Raw genomic sequence first — 20,285 nt, 5'->3', positions numbered from 1 at the left:
AATATAAAAAAACCTTGGGTCAATAAAAAAATTTACAATTTAATTACATGTAAAGAAAAACTTTGGAAAAAACTTAGAAGCATCTGTTGGATGAAGTTTATAGGCTTGCCTATAAAACTATAGCTTGAAATCTTAAACTGATGATTACTATCGCAAAAAATAATTATTTTAAGACCAAATTTAGTAGATGTAACACTGCAAGGAAACAGTGGTCATATATAAACAAACTTACTGGTAGGATTTCTAATGCAGTTTTACCTCATGGTACGGATGATGACAAATTAACTAAAAATTTTATCTCTCATTTTGAATTAATTTCTAACAGTTTAAATCGTCCTGGTAAATACAGGAAATTTTTAACCTCTACTTCCTTGCATTCATTTTTCTTTTTCCCTACTCTATGTGTAGTCAGACTACACCAGATTATGACGATGTGAATGAAAAGATTCTCAAAGCCTTTAGCATTAATAATATTGACTACATTTTAAATTTTATAAATGAATCTATTGCTCAACAATGTTTTCCTCATCCTTTGAAATGTGCTACAATTATTCCTATTTTTAAAGCTGGAGATAGAAATATCTTAAATAATTACTGCCCTATTTCTATTCTTCCTATCTTTTCTAAGTTAATCAAAACTGCTGTGAAAAGAAGCTACTAACTTTTTTTAAATAGCTGTAAATATTTTGCCCCTATTCAATATGGTTTCTTGGAACTTGAGTTACAGAAAAGTCTTTAATAGAATTCTGTAGGTTTATCTATAAAAGCATTGACCAAAATGTTTCTCTGTTCTCTGACATCTCAATGCAGGGTATGAGGTGATGAGGTGACCATAGGGCGGCATGATCACAGGTGCAGCATATTTTATGAAAGATTTGTTATAACAGTGTGTTTTCATTCTCATGAATAATTTACATATCAAAATAATTTTGAAGGAAAAGCGCAAGTGGATAAATAAGCACAGGTAAATGTAATACTTTTCAGGATTGGAATGCTATTCAACTCTTTGCTATTCAATGATCTCATCTCCAACAAAGATCTCAGTCTTGAGGAAACTAGCTCCATGATGGGGGGGTGGTGGTATGACGAGCATCGAGATGCTTGCAGTAAAAAGGAAAAATTTTATTCTTACATGAAATCTGCCCTTTAACTTTTTCCACCCCAGATAGGGGGCACATTGCCTTTTATTTCACCTGCATATCTTCTGTTTCTCTGCTCAGATTTTCTATATTTGTGCAGAATGACAAAATAACATGCAACCTTATACAATAAGGGGCTTTTTTCTGAGCAACAAAATTCTGTGATTAGAGTCTGAGCATTCTCAGACTTGTTGTTTCTACAAGGTAAAACAATGTTAGTAAAATTTGCAAAGTGTAGCCATCCTTGGCTATCCTTGGCCATCCATTACAATCATAGAAAGCTTAGGATGGATACACATTGCTAGGAAAATCTCCTGCATACTACGGTCACTAACGTATGAACCCAGTGATGTCACTTTACTACAAAATTTTGCAGCAACGTATAAATAAATAGGTAGGAAAAACTTAACTTTCTGCTACGCAACATAATGTAAAGAATCACAATTTTAAAAACTAGGAAATGAGGAAAGTGATTCTTGGATTTTCAATAAGTAAAATTTGTCTTTGGATTCAGAATAAATATCAAATTTATTAATTTCCATGTTTTCTCATAAAAATGCACATAAGTACATTCGTGGTACTTAATTGAATAAGATTTTTCTTCAAATTATTTTGGTAAATTTTATGTAGAATTTCAATGCATTATAAGATATGTGTATGTGTGCTAAACAGCTCAATTAATCCTTTGAAGGGCAGACATTTTTCTAAAACCAATAAAAAAAAAGGTAAACAGGTGTGAGCACTATGGGACCCCCCCCCCCCATCCTTCCAAAGAAGAGATTTGATACATTTACTCTCATCAGGACGTTTTTATTTACGAAATTCTCTCGCGACATCTTAAATCATCAATGTTACCCCTTGATTTGTCTCAGGCGGCAGAATTTCTAGGACTGGCCCTGCTCAAAAACATTTGAAAACATCAATCATGAGATCTTACTTTATAAATTATCTAATGCTGGTATTAGAGGTGAAATGTTTCAATGGTTCAAGTCGTATCTAAATAAAAGAAAACAGAATTTTTTAAGATAAACAACTCTTTCAGTGAATATACAACTATAACAAAAGGAGTTTCTCAGGGCTCTATTTTAGGTCCAATTCTTTTCATTATTTTTATTAATGATTTTTGTACGCTGAAACTCTTTGGTAAAATAATAACAACCCCGCGTGGATGACGCTGTCATTCTCTATTCCCGTATTGACGTACATTCACTTAAGAGACAGGTTGAACACGATCTTCTAATAATCAATGATTGGTTCAATAATAACCAGGGGCAGCTCGTGAAGGAGGCGCATAGGTACGTGCGCCCCTGAAAATCACAAGCCATTAATTTAATTCTATAAATGGATTTTATACCAACTGAATACCAATGAATTTCTTTTTTTCTTTTTTTAAAATTAATTTAATAAATTAGAAAAGAAAAATTTTTGGAAGCATTTACAAAAAAAAAGTCCTGTAAAATACGGGTCATATGGTCAAGGTTAGGCAGTGCTTTCCATGGAGAGAGCTCTGTATTCTTCTTTCTTCTTTGGTTGCTTTCAGTCGTGCACCATATGAGATACATTTTGGTAGTATAAATACCAGAAAAGGGAGAAAGGGGGATGGGGTTAGCACAGATTATTATGCTCGTTTGGCCGAGCTAAAAATGTTCCGTGGAGACTGATGCTGCCATCTATTTTTTTTAATCTACCATCTTTTATATCTGTTGTATTTTCTAAAAATTAGAATATATTTTAATTAAAAAAAAATATATATATATATATATATATATCAACTTTATCATAGAAATTTATAAGCGTTTTAAATTAGAGTATAATATTCAGGCGTCTGTTCAGACTTTTCTTGTAGGGTCCTGTTTTTGTGAAAATTTCCCTTATTTTTGTGAAAAGGATCATTAATTTTGTGAAAAGGATCATTAATTTTGTGAAAAATAAGTAATTTTGTGGGAAGCGAAGTAATCTAGTTAATATACACAAAAGAAATTAAATTACAAATTTATGGTTTCATTAATTTTTATTTTGTGAACTGATCATTTTTCAGGTCCGGAATTGTGTGAAGGGTCAGTTTTACGTCCGGAATTTTACAAAGGGTTCATTTTTTAGATTCAGAATTTTGTGAAGGCTCCAGAAAACGGGCCCAAATTTTGGCTGGGTGCAGACCCCTGATATTTGAAGAGTATGAATTTTCACAATTTGCAAAAACAGAGTGTATACCAAATACCAAAAGCAAAATTTGGTGACTTTTTGGGGACTTTTAGGTGATTTTTCTGACTTTTTCTCATTCAACAAAATGAACCATGCTGGACTGTTTTCTTATTTCAGTGGTTTCAAACTGTGAGTAGCGACCACCTGGGGAGTTAATAAAATAGGGGGGTCTTCATGAAAGGGGAAACGCAAGTGAATTTACAAAATAAAAACATTTGATAAGAAATCAATTATTTTAATCCTTCGAAACTTTCCGCAAAGCATGATGAAGATGTCAATGCATATACACACATATAGACATGCCAACATTGGCATGAAGCCTTTCAGTGATGCTGAATGTTGAGCTTTACCACGATGGGGGGATAACCCCTCCAACCAACATATAAAAAAAATTTAATTTTTTAAAAATTTGAATTTAAAGATTTAAATACAACACCCCATAGGAATTAGACCCTAAGGGCTCAATCACATAAGTCGCCTTTGCAAAGGTATATGCGGCTGGAGGTTGTTTCTCAAACGGGGAGGGGAGGACAAATGTCCACCTTCTGCTCTTTTGCCTATGGCAATTTTTTTTTAATCAGGTGTCCAACCCATGCCTTCAACCAACTTTGCAAGGTCGCCTAAGCCCTCAGTAGGCCATGAATACTCAATGCAATCCATCCCAGAATACGCCCCTGCACAAGCAGATTAAAATATAGCAGATTAAAGCGGATTTTAAATGCATCTCGGGAATGCAAAACTACTGAACATGCTATTGATCAATATTAAGCTGTACGCCCATTGTGCATATATGCACAACAACATACATATGCAGAGTTGTGTTGCAAAGCACTGTGACGCATAGCGATAGTGGGCTCAAAACAGAGCAAAAGAGCCGAACAACACATCGAACGGAACAAGATGTAGGTGATAGAGCCGTTTGTTCGACGCCGCCAACTGTAGAAATCGTCAGTTTGCCATCGGAATTGACAAGCATCGCCAGACAAGGATGTGCATCAGAAGAAAAGGTCGTTTAAATAGAATGTGCATGAATGAGCCCATTTCTTTACTGATTGAATTACCGTGCACAGACAAAACATATCGGCGCAGGTAAAATAAAAAAATTAAAAGAAACATTTCTTACATATGAGAGCTGAAACCATAGTGTAAACATACAAAAATAGTCTGACAGCCAATGCCCCATTCACCCACGCTGGGAAGCACAGTAGGGGGATGACATGGTTCCAGTTTGGGACCCGAGATAATTCTTAATTTTGTTTCACACTATCAATTCACTATACGGAGGCCCGTGAAAAATCTGGCCTGGCCTGTCGAAGATCTCAGCCTAGGGGCCCTACTGCAGGATGCGGTTCTCAACCTTTGGAATTCCGCGGCACGGTTGATTTCTTTTTCTTGATTGGAAGGCTCGGCCATACACACGATTAATGGGAAATAAATGGGTAAAAATGAAATAATAAGCCACTCACGGCCTGGTTTCACCAATGTCAGGGCCCGGCGGTTGAGAAACAATGCACTAGACCAGGCCTTTGTGATATTCATTTTTTCCCTCTTATTCTAGTAAGAGGGAAAAAATCATGATGGTCCAGACTAGACCAACCCAGGGCCCTTCCGAAGGATGGATTTCACATATTGCTTTTCCTATTCACATCTTTCAAAGTCCAGTATTAGACGCTTGTTATTTGCTCTATTTGATAGAGCAAATAACATCTTAGATCGCCATGCTTTGTTGTCGGTCTAAGATCGCAAGCTTGTCATCGTATTCCAATGGTTCTCTTTTGTCAGCTGCCTCCCTGCATTTTACCATATAAAAGAACCACTTCAAAGCATAAATAAGAGCACAGATCAATATTTTAAGCTCACCATGACGCTTATAGGAGCTGTGACATCACACTTTTAGAAACACTATGGTATTCCTTTAGATTCAGCCTAAATGTTGCATCACAACACAATTAATGGCGAATGAGTCAGATTTTTGTCATCTCTTGAACTCTATCGTTTTCTGCCACATACTTTCTTTTCTTTCTTTTAAACCGAGCACAACTCAGGTCTATTACCATCTATGGGCAATTTACTACCTAGTGAGTTGTGCCAGAAGTGTAACTGTGTGTGTACCTAACAGTCTGAGTGCATATGTAGTGTTGTGTTTTATTTTTTAGTGCCGCCATCTATATTTCAGAAGTGAAGTGAGTGATGTGTTATGATTGAATTATGTTTGTATTGCTTGTAGGTCTGTTGCTCTTTGTAGCAAGACGTTTTAAACGGGAGATCGGCTCGCATTTGCACCTTGAATTTGGGAACCACAGAAAACCAACTTTAGCCGACCACCACTGTGGCCACGGTGGGGTTCGAATCCGGGACCTCACGACGCGAGTCCTTCACAATGACCACTCGACCACCAGAGCGGCACATGAACATACTGTACGATTTCGTTGTTCACTAGCTATACCCAATCTGTAAAGATCGACTGGATTTAAAAAAAAATTAGTGCCTTTTCACCTGGCTCCCACAAGGATGGATGTGATAAGGCTGTAGAGATGAGGCCCGGGACAATCATAATCATTGTTTGTTTTTCATGCTACAAATTCTCTACAGAGCCCTACACTGTGAAAACTCTCGCTAACAGACTCACCAAAGATCCAACAGACCTGCTCCAAGACGTGGGGGGGGGGGGAATCATATCATTTCTATGGAAAACCAATATAGTTCCCAACTTTCCTGCCAGTCAACTCCTCCCCACTTCTCTAGAAATTACCACCTGATCCTGCGAACACTGCTTTAGACAAATATTACAGATGTTGAAAGCTCCAAACAAGCAAAGAAAGAAAAATTCTCTTTTGTTCATCCAGGCTGAATAGCTTTTTTTGCCCCACCCATATAATGTCTGCCCATGGAGCTTATATTACTATAATATAAGCTCCACGTGTCTGCCCCAATGTAGGGTGACTGCACATTGACATTGTTCTTTTCTGTTGCTACTCACCCATCCATCTCTCCTGGGCAAAAAACAGTAGAAATGAAACCTGAGAGAGAGAGAGGAAAAATACTGAATTCCACAGCTTTTCCAAAGCCTAGATTTTGAAGGAAAAAAGATCTGTGGAGAATCAAAAACTCTGTGACCTTCACTCAAATTTTGTGACTTTTATGGGACTTCTGTGACCTTTTTCTCATTCCGGGACTTTGTGACTTTTCCATGATGGTAGACACTGCCAGGGTGTCTACCAAATACCAAAAGCAAAATTCTGTGACTTTTTAGGGACTTTTCTGTGACCTTTTTTCATTTGACAAAATGAACCATGCTCTGGACTGTTTTCTTATATTAGTGGTTCCCAAACTGTGAGTAGCGACCGCTTGGGGGTTAATAAAATAAGGGGGGGGGGTCTTAATGAAAGGGGGGAATGCAAATGAATTTACAAAATAAAAGCATTTGATAAGAAATCAATTATTTTAATCCTTCAGTGCAATTCAGTGATGAAGATGTCAATGCATATACACACACATATATATTTTGATCAACTGTACAAATCTTTGATGCTGGGGTGGGGGTGCAACCCCCTTCATGCTCCCATGTATCTCTGCCCATGGAAATCACTGTCTCGCAGTATAAACAGCAAGCAAATTTCTCTATCAGAGTCAAACCTTGTTACTGAGTAAATAAAAAGGACCGAGGAAATTATTTCACTTAGACAAAATTTACGGATAGCCACCTAGGACAACATAATCATAGTAGAATAAAAAAAATCATTCAATAATTTAAGTTTTTCAAATATTTTTAATTGAAAGCTCATTAAATACAGCACCTCATAGGCACTGGAACCTAGAAGGCTCAGGCCATGAGCCCCCACACCCCCCGAAACAACTTTCTGAGGTCGCCGGGTCCCTTAATAATTTATGAACATTCAGTGCAATCCCAACCTGCACAAGCCCCTATGGGCTGTATATACAAACGTCTAGCAACCCTAGACTTCCCTCCCCATCCCCGTTTTATTCATATCAGAGCTCCTACAGCACCAACGACAAAACATTTTTTTCCACCACAAGTTCCGAAAGCACGACCATGCACTATTCAAATGAAACTGGGTCCAGACCCACCACACTGAACCACTCAAAAACCTGTTTTTAGCCCACAGCGTGGGGCGGTTGTGATGGTAAACAGGTTTTTGCACATGTTGAGGTTCAGCGGGGAAGGGGGGGGGGAGTTAGTACCATCCAACCCAATTAAAAAACTAAATTTTTTTAAATTTTCAAAAAACTTTTAAATTTAAAGATTTAAATACAACACCCCTAGGAACTGGATCCTAAGGGCTCAAGCCACATAAGCCCCCCTCCCTCGCAAAAGCATAAGTGGATACAGGTTGTTTCTTGAACGAGGGGGAACAAATGTCCACCTTCTGCTCTTCTGCCTATGCCAATAATTTTCTTAATTGGGGAGGGGGGGGGCGATAGGGATGTGTGGTTGCTTTTTCTCTGTATCCCCACCCATCTTCAACCAACACTGTGAGGTCGCCTAAGCCCTCAGTAGATCATGAATATTCATTGCAATCCATCCCCAGAATACAGTCTTGTGGGTCGTCATGTATACGGACGTATAGCAACCCTAGACCCGTGTGCACAGCATTGCTTTGGGAAGCACTGCAATGCATAGCAATAGTGGGCTCAAAACAAAGAAAAAGAACCGAAAAACATTGAATGGAGCAAGGTGTAAGTGATCGAGCAATTTAGTTGATCGGTTCAACAATCGGCACTGACTGTCAGAATTGATGCGCATCGCCAGACAAGGATGTGCATCAGCAAAAAACACCGTCCAAAGAGAACGTGAATGAATGTGGCCATTTTTTTAATGACTGCATTACAGTGGGCAAACAAAATATATCAGCACAGGTAAATAAAAAAATCTGAAGAAACATTTCTTAAACAGGGTGTCCCATTAAGACCACTCAAACTATGCACAGCCAGATTCCTCGCTTGGAATACATAAAAAATGCCTAAAGAACTCTACCTGTACAACCCATTGTTTTTGACATAAATTCGGAAGAACGGTATGACGTCATATCTGGTGCAAGAAAAAGAAACTTTATTGGAAAACAGCATGAACATCTGTATTTACTTATGTTTACATAGGAAGTTATTCAAAATTTCCAAGACATGCAAATACCAATGTTCATGTTTCAATGAAGTTTTTTACTTTGCACCGGATATGAACTCGTACTATTCTTTCGAATTTTTCTTGAAAACTATGGGTCGTACAGGTACAGTTCTTTGGGCATTTTTTATATATTCCAAGGGAGGAATCTGGCTGTGCAGAATTTGGATGGTCTTGATGAGACACCCTGTATACAAGAGCTGAAACCCTCGTGTAAGGAAACATAGTCCGGTGATTTTCCAATTCTGACAGTCAATGCCCCATTCACCTGTGCTGGGAAGCACAGTAGGAGGGTTGACAGGGTTCCAGCCTGGGATAAGAGATAATTCTCAATTTTTTTTCACACTATGAATTCACAATACGGGGGTCCTGTGCAAAATCTGACCTGGGGTAAAGATCTCAGCTTAGGGGCCCTACTGCAGGATGTGGGGCCACTAGCCCAGTGGTTCTCAACCTTTGGAATCCCGGAGCACGGTTGATTTCTTTTTCTTGGTTGAAAAGACCGACCATACACATGGGAAATAAATGGGTAAAAATGAAATTATAAACCATTCATGGCCCAGTTTAGCCGATGTCAAGGCCCGGCGGTCGAAGACACAGCACTAGACCAGATGGATTTCACACATTCCTTTTCCGATTTGCATTTTTCAAAGTACGATATTAGATGCTTGTTATTTTCTCTATCGTCATGCTTTGGTGTCGGTCTAGATCACAAGCTCTTCACCGTATTACAATAGTTCTCTTTTGTCAGCTGCCTCCCTTGCGTAATTCATGGTTCATCGGCAGTTCTCCAAAAAGTCTGGCAGATATTTTCCTGTATAAAAGAATATTTTCAAAGCATACATAGGTGCACAAATCAATATTTTCAGCTAGCCACGACGCTCCTAGGAGCCGCGATGCACACTTTTAGAAATACTGTGCTGCCTAAATATCAACACAATTAATAGAGAATGAGTCTGATGCTTGTCTTCTCATGAACTCTCTCATTCTGTCACATGCATATACTGTATGATTTATTTGTTTGCTATAGCTAGTTGGTAAAGATAGACACGATTAAATAAAAAAATAGATGATAATTTAAAAAAAAAACCTTTCTTCCTTCATGGGGGAAATGGCCCCTTTTCACACTATAAATTCACTACAGAGCACTCCCCCCCCCCCCCACCGCAGCGAAAACTCTGGCTTGTGGACCCACCAATTCCTCTCTGTAGGAATTATCACGGGATCTTAAAAACACTGCTTTAGGGGAATATTGTAGATGCTGAAAGGTCCCCACAAGCAAAGAAAGAAAAGGGCATCCAGGCTAAATAGTTTTTTTGTGCCACCCATATAACACCTGCCCCAATGTAGGGTTACTACACATTGACATTGTTTTTGTCTGTTGCTACTCACCCATCCATCCACTCACTCACCCATCCACAAAAAAGGGAGAAAAGAAAAAATATTGAATACCACAGCTTCTCCAAAGCCTAGATTTAAGGGAAAAAAATCTAAAAAAAAAGATCTCTGGAAAATGAAAAAAAAAATAAACAAATCTGTGACCTTCACTCAAATTTTGTCAATTTTTTGGGACTTGCATGATATTTTTTTCATTCCGTGACTTCACAACTTTTCTGTGATGGTAGACACCCGCCCAAACCGGGACCTACAGTTTATTGCCAAATACAAATGGCAGTGTTCCATATCAGATTTTCATATATCTTGCCCAGAGGTTGGTGCACTAACCCCTCAGTGGGGGACTTGATGAAGTAGCAATGTGTTAAATGATTATATTATGTTGAATTACGATATCTCGCCAACCTTGGCAACAAAAAAATATGTAGTACCGTCAAGTCAGTTCGTTCGTCATCAGTCGAGATCTGTACTCACGGAGACTGGGTTGTGTATGTGCTAAGCATCATGTAATATTTTTGTTTCACTTTACTATTAATTAAAATAATAATTAAGTATGAAGCACTCCGTATTACTTTTCAAACTCCGTTATCAACTCTGCTACACCTTGCGTCTGTAGAAATCGCAAGATATTATCACTATTTTTGTTGTCCTCTGCGCCAGGAAATATTCTGATAGACAAACCGACCACCAAGGCCCCTGCTCTGCCTATAGAGAGATGGAAACAGTGTGTTCTGAAGAACTTGGGCCACAGTTGAGGGAGGAAAAATTCTTAAATGGACAAATCAGGCATCAAACTCGCGACACTTCTGAACATCATTTGGTACTATAGACGAGTATCTTATCAACCTGGGTTAGCACACCCTTCAGTAAATATAAAAATATCTTTACTTAAATCTTTAACGGGCCAGGTCCAAGCATTTTTAGACTTCTTTGAAGAATAAAATTTTAAAAAAATCATGTCTTATGTATATAGATATGTTATGCATGTCCAGTCTTGTTTGGGTATGTGTATTAATGAGAACCTTCAATATGGTAGGGCCTCTTGTTTAATTTAGACTCCTTCCCGGGCCCCATGAGCGCATTTGTTAAGATGCCACTAAGTACGAGGAGATTAGCATCTATAGCACAAGCCCATGGGAAAACTGTCTCATCCTCTTATTCTTTCTGTGTTAATACAAACAGGATTTGAAAGCACCCCCCCCCCCTGTTTTTCTTGTAATAAGAGAGAAACAATGTCACTCTCTGCTGTTCATACAAAGTACAAAAGACTGGATTTGAGCGCAAATGAAATTTGGAAAGATTGATTCCAGCCTCCTCTGGGAATTGAACCACCAACCTCTCGTGGTGTAGGCGAGTGCCCTACTATTAAACTACAGAGGACTGACATTTCTTTCTTTGGAGAATATATCAATGTGCTCAACAAGACTGTGCATGGGCAGCCTCTTAGCTCAGCTAATGGCTTTTGACAAAAACAGGCCCCAGATGGCAATTTGTCGCGAGAAATGTCAGAAATGTCATCCTTTGCAGCTTAGTGGTAGAGCACTCACCTGGACTGATAGAGGTTCGATTCCTCACAGAGGCATGTGAATATTTTTCCAAATTTCATTTTCATCTCCACTTGGTATTCAGTCTTTTGTACTTGTATCTTTTGCATTATCTTGAAAATATTTGAATATTTAAATTAAGTAAAAATATTATCATGCATATAAAATAAATCAACCTGCACATTATCTTTGGAAAGAATCATGGCTGATATGGGAGATATGGTTATGGAACAAACCATTTGAGTTTTTGTTCTCTTCATATTTTGGGTATACTTATGTTGTTTCCCTATGTGTGTGTATATTATCTTCCTAAAAGATAATTTATTTCTATTTGAGTTTTCATTATTTCTTACAGGAGTATTCGCTTTGATATATCATTATTTTGGATAAGAAAATCTAGTTGGGATGTCTACTACTATTCCAAACACCAACTCTGGCCATATTGCTATATTGCAATTTACTTCCATTAATGAGATGAGTTGGAAATAAAGACAGTGTCTGTCGGTGGTCTCACCTCCTCGGGTTTGAACCTGGGACCATGACAGTAACATTCCTGGTGGTAGACGAGAATCTTACCACCATGCCACTCGGGCGCTAGTTCGAATGTCTAGCACCTAATAATCATGATAATAGTTGCAGCAGGGAATTATTCAAAGAAAACATATTACATGCCTAGTAAAATCCATTTTGTCAATATAATAGAAAATATAATTCTCATGAACTGAACTTAATGAGGCATTAAATAGATGCTTATTCAGAATAATTAAAATTCGAACTGTAAATAAAAAAAAATACTAGACACAAAATTTTATTTCAGCGTGAATTATGCCACGATAAAAATTTGAAAATTCAAATTTACATCCTGCATCAAAATAAACTTCATAGCAGTAAAAAAAACTTAATTTGAAATTGTTGAGCTTAACTGAGTTAACAAAATACTCTCTTAAAAAAATAAGTGCAAAAAAAAAAACAATTTTAAAAAGGCACATCCAGAAAACAGAGTGGGTAAAAAAAATGCTTTACATGGACATGCATGGAACACAAAATCAAAAAGTAAACAGGAATACTAAACGGAAAATTTTAATTAATTTTACTGAAACAACATGCAACTTTGGCAGCTTATCTCATTTCTCTTAATTCTATTTCAATTTATATTTTTTTATAAAGTACAGTAGAATTGCTTTGAAATTCAAAGGTTTTTGATGATGAAATTTTTAAAATTTTGTTTTCACACAAAGATACCCCTATTTCTTCCCTCCCATGGAACGCAACTTGCTTTATTTTCTCTATGAATGTGAATAAATTCAGTTTGAACGAGAGTTAGCAGCCTTATTTTACAATGATCTAGGGGGAAAAAAACTGAGATGATCAAACACAGAAATACAAAGAAATCAACCATGAATAATTATTAAGAAGACACCAACGAATAAGGCAAACACACGAAAATACAAAAAATCCTAATACATTTCAAAACATTGTTTATTCTGTGGTATAGCATCTTTAGGGAGTATAGCATCTTAGGGGGCACATTCCATTCGTTCTTGGTTATAGGACAGACAAGGATACCCATAAAAGCAAGATTAAATTAACACACTCGCTGTGTTAAGAATCAGGAATGTGAAAAATTGACCATCGCCACTCACTGTTGGCAAGAGGGCCATAGATTCAAATTTCAAGAAGCAAGAGTTTTTCAAAGTCAAGTTCACAGTTGATTTAGATTTCTATGAAGGAACATATATTCAGGCCTTCAAAAATACACTAGTAAAAGGCAACAAATCTACACCCCCCCGATCGCAACAACACGGGGCTTAAATTCATTTCGAGCGGGAATTGTAAGAAAATTCAAATAGACCAATCAACCCAAGTGGGAAACTTTGTCAGGCTAGTGGTTAAATATTTTTCCTCTGACGACGACACCCATTGGTGTTAAAATGCATTAGGATTTTTTGTATTTTCATGTATTTGCCTTATTCACAAGTGTCTTCTTAATATTCTTGGGCAAAGTTAATCAACTCTTCCATGAATAATTATATCACTGAATAAGGATAAGTTCTTTTTTAATTGCAAACTTCATAAAAAATGACCTATGTCCTTTAGGTATTCAAGTATTTTTGCAATTTGACCTTTTCTTTAAGAAAAACTTACATATTTGCATAATAAGCATTTTACATATTTGTTATCATTTTTTTTTTCAGTTGCCCAAGTTTTCAGTAATCTGTGATGGTTTCTCAGTCTCATTCACTTATGATTTTAATCAAAACGCTACTGCATTTTGATTTTCTATAACAGAAAAAGTAAGATATATTTGTTGATATTGTACCAACAGAAGTGAAAAAAAAAAAATTAGAAAACTTTACAATTTCAAGGATCAAAATCTTCTTATAACACACATGCAATAGAGATTGCATTGGTCAATTGTGGTTTGAGAGACGCTCGATATAATCTCTCTCTCTTTCTCAGTTTTTCCTGCCATATATCATTGACTGCAAGATTTTACGTCTATTCATTGTAAAAACAACCAATTAAATAAACAAATTTTTCATGTTAAAAAACAATGATTTTTTTTTTAATACAATGACTTACAAAACAAGTTTTATGTAAATTAGGAAAATTTAAAGCTAGAAGTGATTAACAGACCTTAAAAAATTAAGAACCTCTTATACATTAAAAATGATAAATATATATTTATTTATGCTACATATTTCATGTCATACAATTTAAAATGGAATTATTTCCTTTTTTTTCTGTCTCCATGTAGCAAATTGATTAATTAAGTTTAAGAAGAAAGTTTTCAATTAGAGTTATACTTCCACAAATTGAAAAATACAAGATATAATATTTGTTCTAAGACTCAAGTCCATAAGCAAAAATGAAATAACACTATTCATAATATCACTATAAGCTTACCATATTATCTTTGCTTGTGAAATGGACCATCCATCCTTCCTTCAGTATTTTAGATCCTTTCCGCCTCATTTGTTTAATACTTTGCACAATCCTCATCAGAGGAATATTATTACTTGATGTAACACTGTTTAAAGAATTATTGGAAAGTTAAATATCCGTATCATCTAAATAATCATTCATAAACTAATATTTCATAAACTGTACATACATATGCATAAAAGTAAAATAGACATGGCTCTCACAAGTGAGTTTCATCACGAAACCCAGGAGATAAAACCTCTTCAAAAACTTGAAAGAATAAATAGTCAAGGGTCTGCCCAGACTATTTTTCAGGGTCCTGTTTTTGTGAAAAGGGTCATTAATTTTGTGAAAAATAGGTTAATTTTGTTGAAACCAAAATAATCTAGTTAATCTTCCACAAAAGAAATTAAATGGCAAATTCATGGTTTCATTAATTTTTATTTTGTGAAGGGTCCATTTTCCAGATCTGGAATTTTGTGAAGGGTCCAGAAAACAAGCTTGAATTTTGGCTGGACAGACCCCTGATAGCATACTGGGGGTGGGGCATAATGTAAGGCCTGTAACTTTGCTAGTTGAAAACAACCATGATGATGCCAAATTGAATGCTACCACTGACTGTGAAACATGGTAAGGAATACCCAAATTTCGATCTTTTTCAGAATACATCAGCAGTATCATTAACTTGAATTTAGAACATGAGAGTATTGAAGAGATGATGCACATTGACAATGATGGTAAGTTTTTAAAAATTAACAGAGGGCAAAAGAATGAAATCCATAATATGGTTCGGAATAAAAATGGAAGTGATTCAGAAAGAGTGGTGAAACTGAAAGTGATAAGGAAACACAGCAACTCCAACTAATAAGTTGTTTCTTACTTGGTTGGTGTTTCTAGGGAATTAGGCCATTGTAACCAGGGTTGGGTTTTTGACATGACATACCTTAAAACCTAAATAAATGCTTTTTGATAATGTTTTGAACACAATAGGTATATAACATGGTGGGAAACTTACTTTTTTGCATATTACCAAGATTCATTTTTACACACTAATTTATTATAATAATTAAAACAAAATATTAATTTTGAATTGGATTTATGAATATTTCAACATACAAAGAGTCTAGAACAGATAATATACAGTTTTTTATGATTCATTTAATCTACTAATTACCTGTGTTCAATTTACTAAGCAAAATAGAGATGTTTATTCAAAATATATGTGATAGGGGATCACACAGAGTTTAGGTTTGTGACCTCAGAAACTAACTCAGTCTATTACTATTTGAATATTAAACAGTCAAAAACTTGTTGTCAGTGTTGTCAAATAGTTTTTTAACCTGATTTATGACCTGTTAAATCACAAAATAAATTAAGTGTTTTTAATTATAATTACTAAATATAAAATATATCTATATTTTTTGATATTTTAAATTTTCTGATATTTGCCCAAACTTTTATTCCATATTAAAAATTATTGTGCAGCATCTGTTAATACAAGGTGATTACTACACTAATTAAACTCATTCTCACCTAAAAATTTCTTAGCTTAGGTTGTATAAATCCAGAGTTTCAAAGAGTATTTTCAATCAAAGCAGAGCTGGAAGGATTTGATACCCTAAGCATTATTTCATAAACACCTATCTGTTATAAAAAAAATATAGTGGATGTCAAGAATCATCTTGAATTGAAGCATATTAAATCATTCCACAGTTTTTTCTTCAACTTTTATGATTGTGGTGGCCCATTGATTGATGACTGAAGACACGCCATGTGCAAAAACATGTGGGCATGAGATAGGAGATGAAAAGAAGAAACTGTTACATGAGCAGTCTACACACATGTCTCAATGACATCGCTTTCAAATTCAATAATAAGCTATAAGTGTGGATAATGATAAATACGAGTAGTTATAATTATGTGCAATTCTTAAATGTTAATAAATAGAAGATCATGATTATTGAAGACCAACACTCATCTTTAGTGGTGACCCGGACACGATCTTAGAACTGAACCCACACTATGTAGTTGAAACACAGTGTAGCTTAGGAAAATCTGCAAAAAACACAGAACTAACAGACTTGCGAACTAAAATGGCAGCACTAAATGAGCAGGTACAACGTCTCTCACGAGATAGACAGAGAGAGAGCCATTACCATTCATGCAACAGACAGTGTAACATGAGGGGCCTGCAAATCACAGATATTATCATAGGAGAGGTCCCGCGGATCGTGGGTGGGAATTCACCCCCCCCCCCCCCCCGCGCGGGAGGGTTCATCGTCACCCTCTGCGAAATTGTGATATTGTGATAAAAGAAATTTGCAATATAAATTTAAAATTATAAATGCAACTATAATTATACATGAAAATGTAATATTTTACCTTCATGCTGTCAGTCGGCCATGGACCACTTTGTGGTCAATAGCATCATAAAATTCTTCAATGTGCAATAGGCCTAGTATTGTAGACCCTGGCCAAGTCTCCAATTGTTTGTGTTTTGTAATGTTTCCAGATTCTGTATCGCATTATTCTGCAATATCGTTTCATACCATGTTATGTAAATAAGATGTTGTCCGTCACTGTAATATGCAAATTTTTCAGAATTGCTGGTCCCATATTTTGATTGGACATTATGATGATGGATGCTAGGATACGTTTCATTCAAATACCAGCAGTGTGCTGGGAATCGAGGCATTTTAACCATTTCAATGCATTTGTTCTAGTCTTTACCAGTTCCAGAGAAGTTCCATCCTGAGGGCTGTATGTCGGGTTGCCTCTCAATCAGCAAAATGTACTGACCATTCCGTAGCATGCTTCTGCACTAAACCAGTTACTCCGCCTCTCTTCCTGCTCATTGTCTCGGGGCCTAACCAAAAGCCTGACCAGAATGCCTTTGTGAATCTTCCTCTCAAATGAAGTGAACTTGCCATAGAGGACAGCGATCTGTCTACATTGTCCTTGGACTCATCGACTCTGGTTTCCTGCTGTACTTATACCACTGGGAGATGACTAGACTGTTCTTGTAAACCGAGAAATTGTGATTCTCGTGGTGATGTGAAGCGTGTCATGATGGACAGAACCGGTGAGAAAGAACCATTTTGTTGAACTTTCAATACTAACCTTTTAAGGAAAAATTTGTTACCGAGATAATAAAATCTAAACCTTTAGTTGTGAAAAACTTAAAAACTAATATTGTTGAATAAATGTTACAGTGGAAAATTTGTGTTCGTCTTTCATTGTTGTCATTCGTACAATGAATCAAAGTTGGGTTAACAAAAAACAAACCGGGAAATGTATTGAAGAATGGTACAGCAGCGATCACAAAGTCTGAGGCGATCGCTACCAGAAGGTATATGCCGGTATCATTTCAATTCTGCTGACAAAGCCTATAAAAGCCAGCAACCATGTTACTACAACAGTCACGAAAACTAAATCATAAATGACATGTGGTGGAGTGTGATTTCAAATTCAATTCCTCTGTCCGCCTATTCGTTCATGACCAAACTTAACATCGCTATCATTTAATTGACAGTGATAGTGACGTTTGCGCTTGCCCTGCAACTATGTTATGTCGTTTGTAGCACCATTATCCTTAACATTATATTCTGCCAACACCAGTCTCATCAAAATTTTTGGCACCAAGACCATTTCAGTCAGCCTTAATTTACATCGTGAATTCCAGTGGAGATTCATCATAGCTAACGTTAGCAAACCTATCATAGGTGCTTATTTTTTTAAACATTATGAACTGTTGATCGATTTGAAAAATTCTTGCCTCGGGGATCCTTTAACTAGATTAAGTTAACCTAGTTTATGACATGCTCTACTATCAACAGTCCAGAGATGAGCATTACACTCATAACTACTGATGAAAAGTTCAAGGACATTTTCCACAAATACAAAGAAATCCTCTGTACATATCCATCCTCATCTAATGTGAAACACAACACGGTACACAGAATCATTACGAAGGGACAACCTGTTTTCGCTCGCACCCAGCGTTTAAATCCCAAGCAACTGGAAGTCGCAAAAAGAGAATTTTGGATTACGCTTGAGCAAGGAATTTGTAGACCCAGTAAGTCAAATTGGTCTAATTCTCTTCATATGGTCCCAAAACCCTAAGGATATTTCTGTCCTATGTGGGACTATCGTGCTTTAAATAAACAAACACAAAAGGACTGCTATCCACTACTTCACATGCAAGATTTTTCTCAGACATTATTTGGCAAAAACATCCCAAAAATTCATTTGACCAGGGCATACCATAAAAGACCTGTTCATCCAGATGATATTCAAAAGACGGCCATTACATCACCATTTGGTGTTTTTGAGTTTTTATATATGCCCTTTGGGCTAATGAGCACTGTTCAGGCATTCCAATGCTTTATACACAAAGTTTTGTATTGCTTCGATTTTACTTACCTCTATCATATTCTGATCAGCAGCTGCTCAGATGATGAGCATATGAAACATCTTGACATGGTGTGCAAATGACTCTCCAAGTATGGTATCAGGATTAATGTAGACAAATGTATTCTGGGAGCCAAAGAACTTCCTTTCTTGGAGTAGCTAGTGACCAACAAAGGTATCTATCCTCTCCCAGACAGATTTGAGGCCATTCTAAAATTTGAACATCCCAAAACTATCACCGTCTTAAGACGATATTTAGGCTTATTGAATTATTACCATTGCAACATTCCACATGCAGCATTTTCTCAATCATTATTATGTACACATTTGCAAGGCACAAAAAAGTCTGATAAAACAGAAATAACTTGGACACACCAGAGTCCTTGAAAGCTGTTGAGGAATTCAAATACCAATTAGCGACCGGCGACCCTACTCTACCATCCTTCTCCCAATGTGGAGTTGGCATTATATGTTGATGCATCTGATTTCGCCATTGGTACTACCTTGCATCAAGTCACTTCAACAGGCTTAGAACCTTTAGGTTTCTTTTCCCGCAAACTCTCAGACACAGAAGAAAAAAAATACTCAGCTTATGACAGAGAGTTGCTAGCTGCCTATGCGGTGATTAAACACTTTTGTTTCATGGCTGAAATGCATAATTTTTTGGTTTATATGGACCATATAAGCCCCTCGTTTTTGCATTCTCACGGAAGAATGACAGATGTTCTCCATGCTAATTGCGTCAGCTAAACTACATGGGTCAGTTTATAACCAACATCAGACATGTCAAAGAAATAGAAAATAATCCTGCCAATACTTTCTGTATGGTCAATGCCATAGCATATCCAAATCCAATAGATTACAAAAATATAGTGGAGGCACAAATTGCTGACAAGGAACTGGTATCACTAATAGGCGATGAACATTCATTATTAAAGTTGAAAAAGTTAACTTCCAGATAGCTCTGTCAAATTATATTGTGACATTTCTGCAGGCAAAATTCGTCCATTTGTACCGAAATGCTAGAGATACAACATTTTCACTTCCTTACACAATTTGGCATGCCCAGGCACTAAAGCTTTAATTAAGTTCATCACAGACAGGTTTTTTTAGCCAAAAATAAACTTTGATTCTAATAAGTGAGCAAGATCTTGCATACCTTGCCAAAGGTCAAATATAGTCAAACATATAAAAAGCCCAGTTACAAATATCACAGCCAGCAATTCATGTTTTTATCACATTCACATTGGATTTAATAGGATCTCTACCTACTTCAAACAGTAACACATACTGTTTGACAATGATTGATAGATTTACTAAGTGGGCAGAAGCAGAATATTTACCAAATACAGAGGCGCTAACAGTGGCCAAAGTATTTTCTTTCTTTCAAACTGAGCCCAACTCAGGTCTATCGCCATGGTCCATCGCAATTTACTACCGAGTGAGTAGTGCCGGAAGTGTGAGTGTGTGTACCTAACAGTCTGAGTTCGTATACAGTGTTGTGTCTAATTTTTCAGGGCTGCCATCCAT

At 36.6% G+C, this 20,285-nt stretch overlaps 1 protein-coding gene across 2 annotated transcripts in view; it reads right to left on the bottom strand.

Moving 5' to 3' along the window:
• LOC149072969 (serine/threonine-protein kinase D3-like) overlaps nucleotides 1-20,285 on the bottom strand; it is a 234,427-nt gene that overhangs the window by 87,927 nt on the left and 126,215 nt on the right. For both annotated transcript variants that reach the window (XM_089246375.1, XM_089246376.1), the window contains exon 9: nucleotides 14,328-14,451. In XM_089246375.1, coding sequence (XP_089102501.1) covers nucleotides 14,328-14,451 — 124 coding nt within the window. The remainder of the gene's footprint in view (nucleotides 1-14,327; nucleotides 14,452-20,285) is intronic.

This window comes from Pholcus phalangioides, unplaced genomic scaffold, assembly GCF_987345545.1.
Source record: "Pholcus phalangioides strain wild (caught in Gottingen) unplaced genomic scaffold, Ppha-v1.0 ptg000017l_1, whole genome shotgun sequence".
NCBI classification, from domain to species: domain Eukaryota; kingdom Metazoa; phylum Arthropoda; class Arachnida; order Araneae; family Pholcidae; genus Pholcus; species Pholcus phalangioides.
The sequence above is the reverse complement of the archived record's forward strand: the minus strand, read 5'-3'. Positions and strand labels throughout refer to the sequence as shown.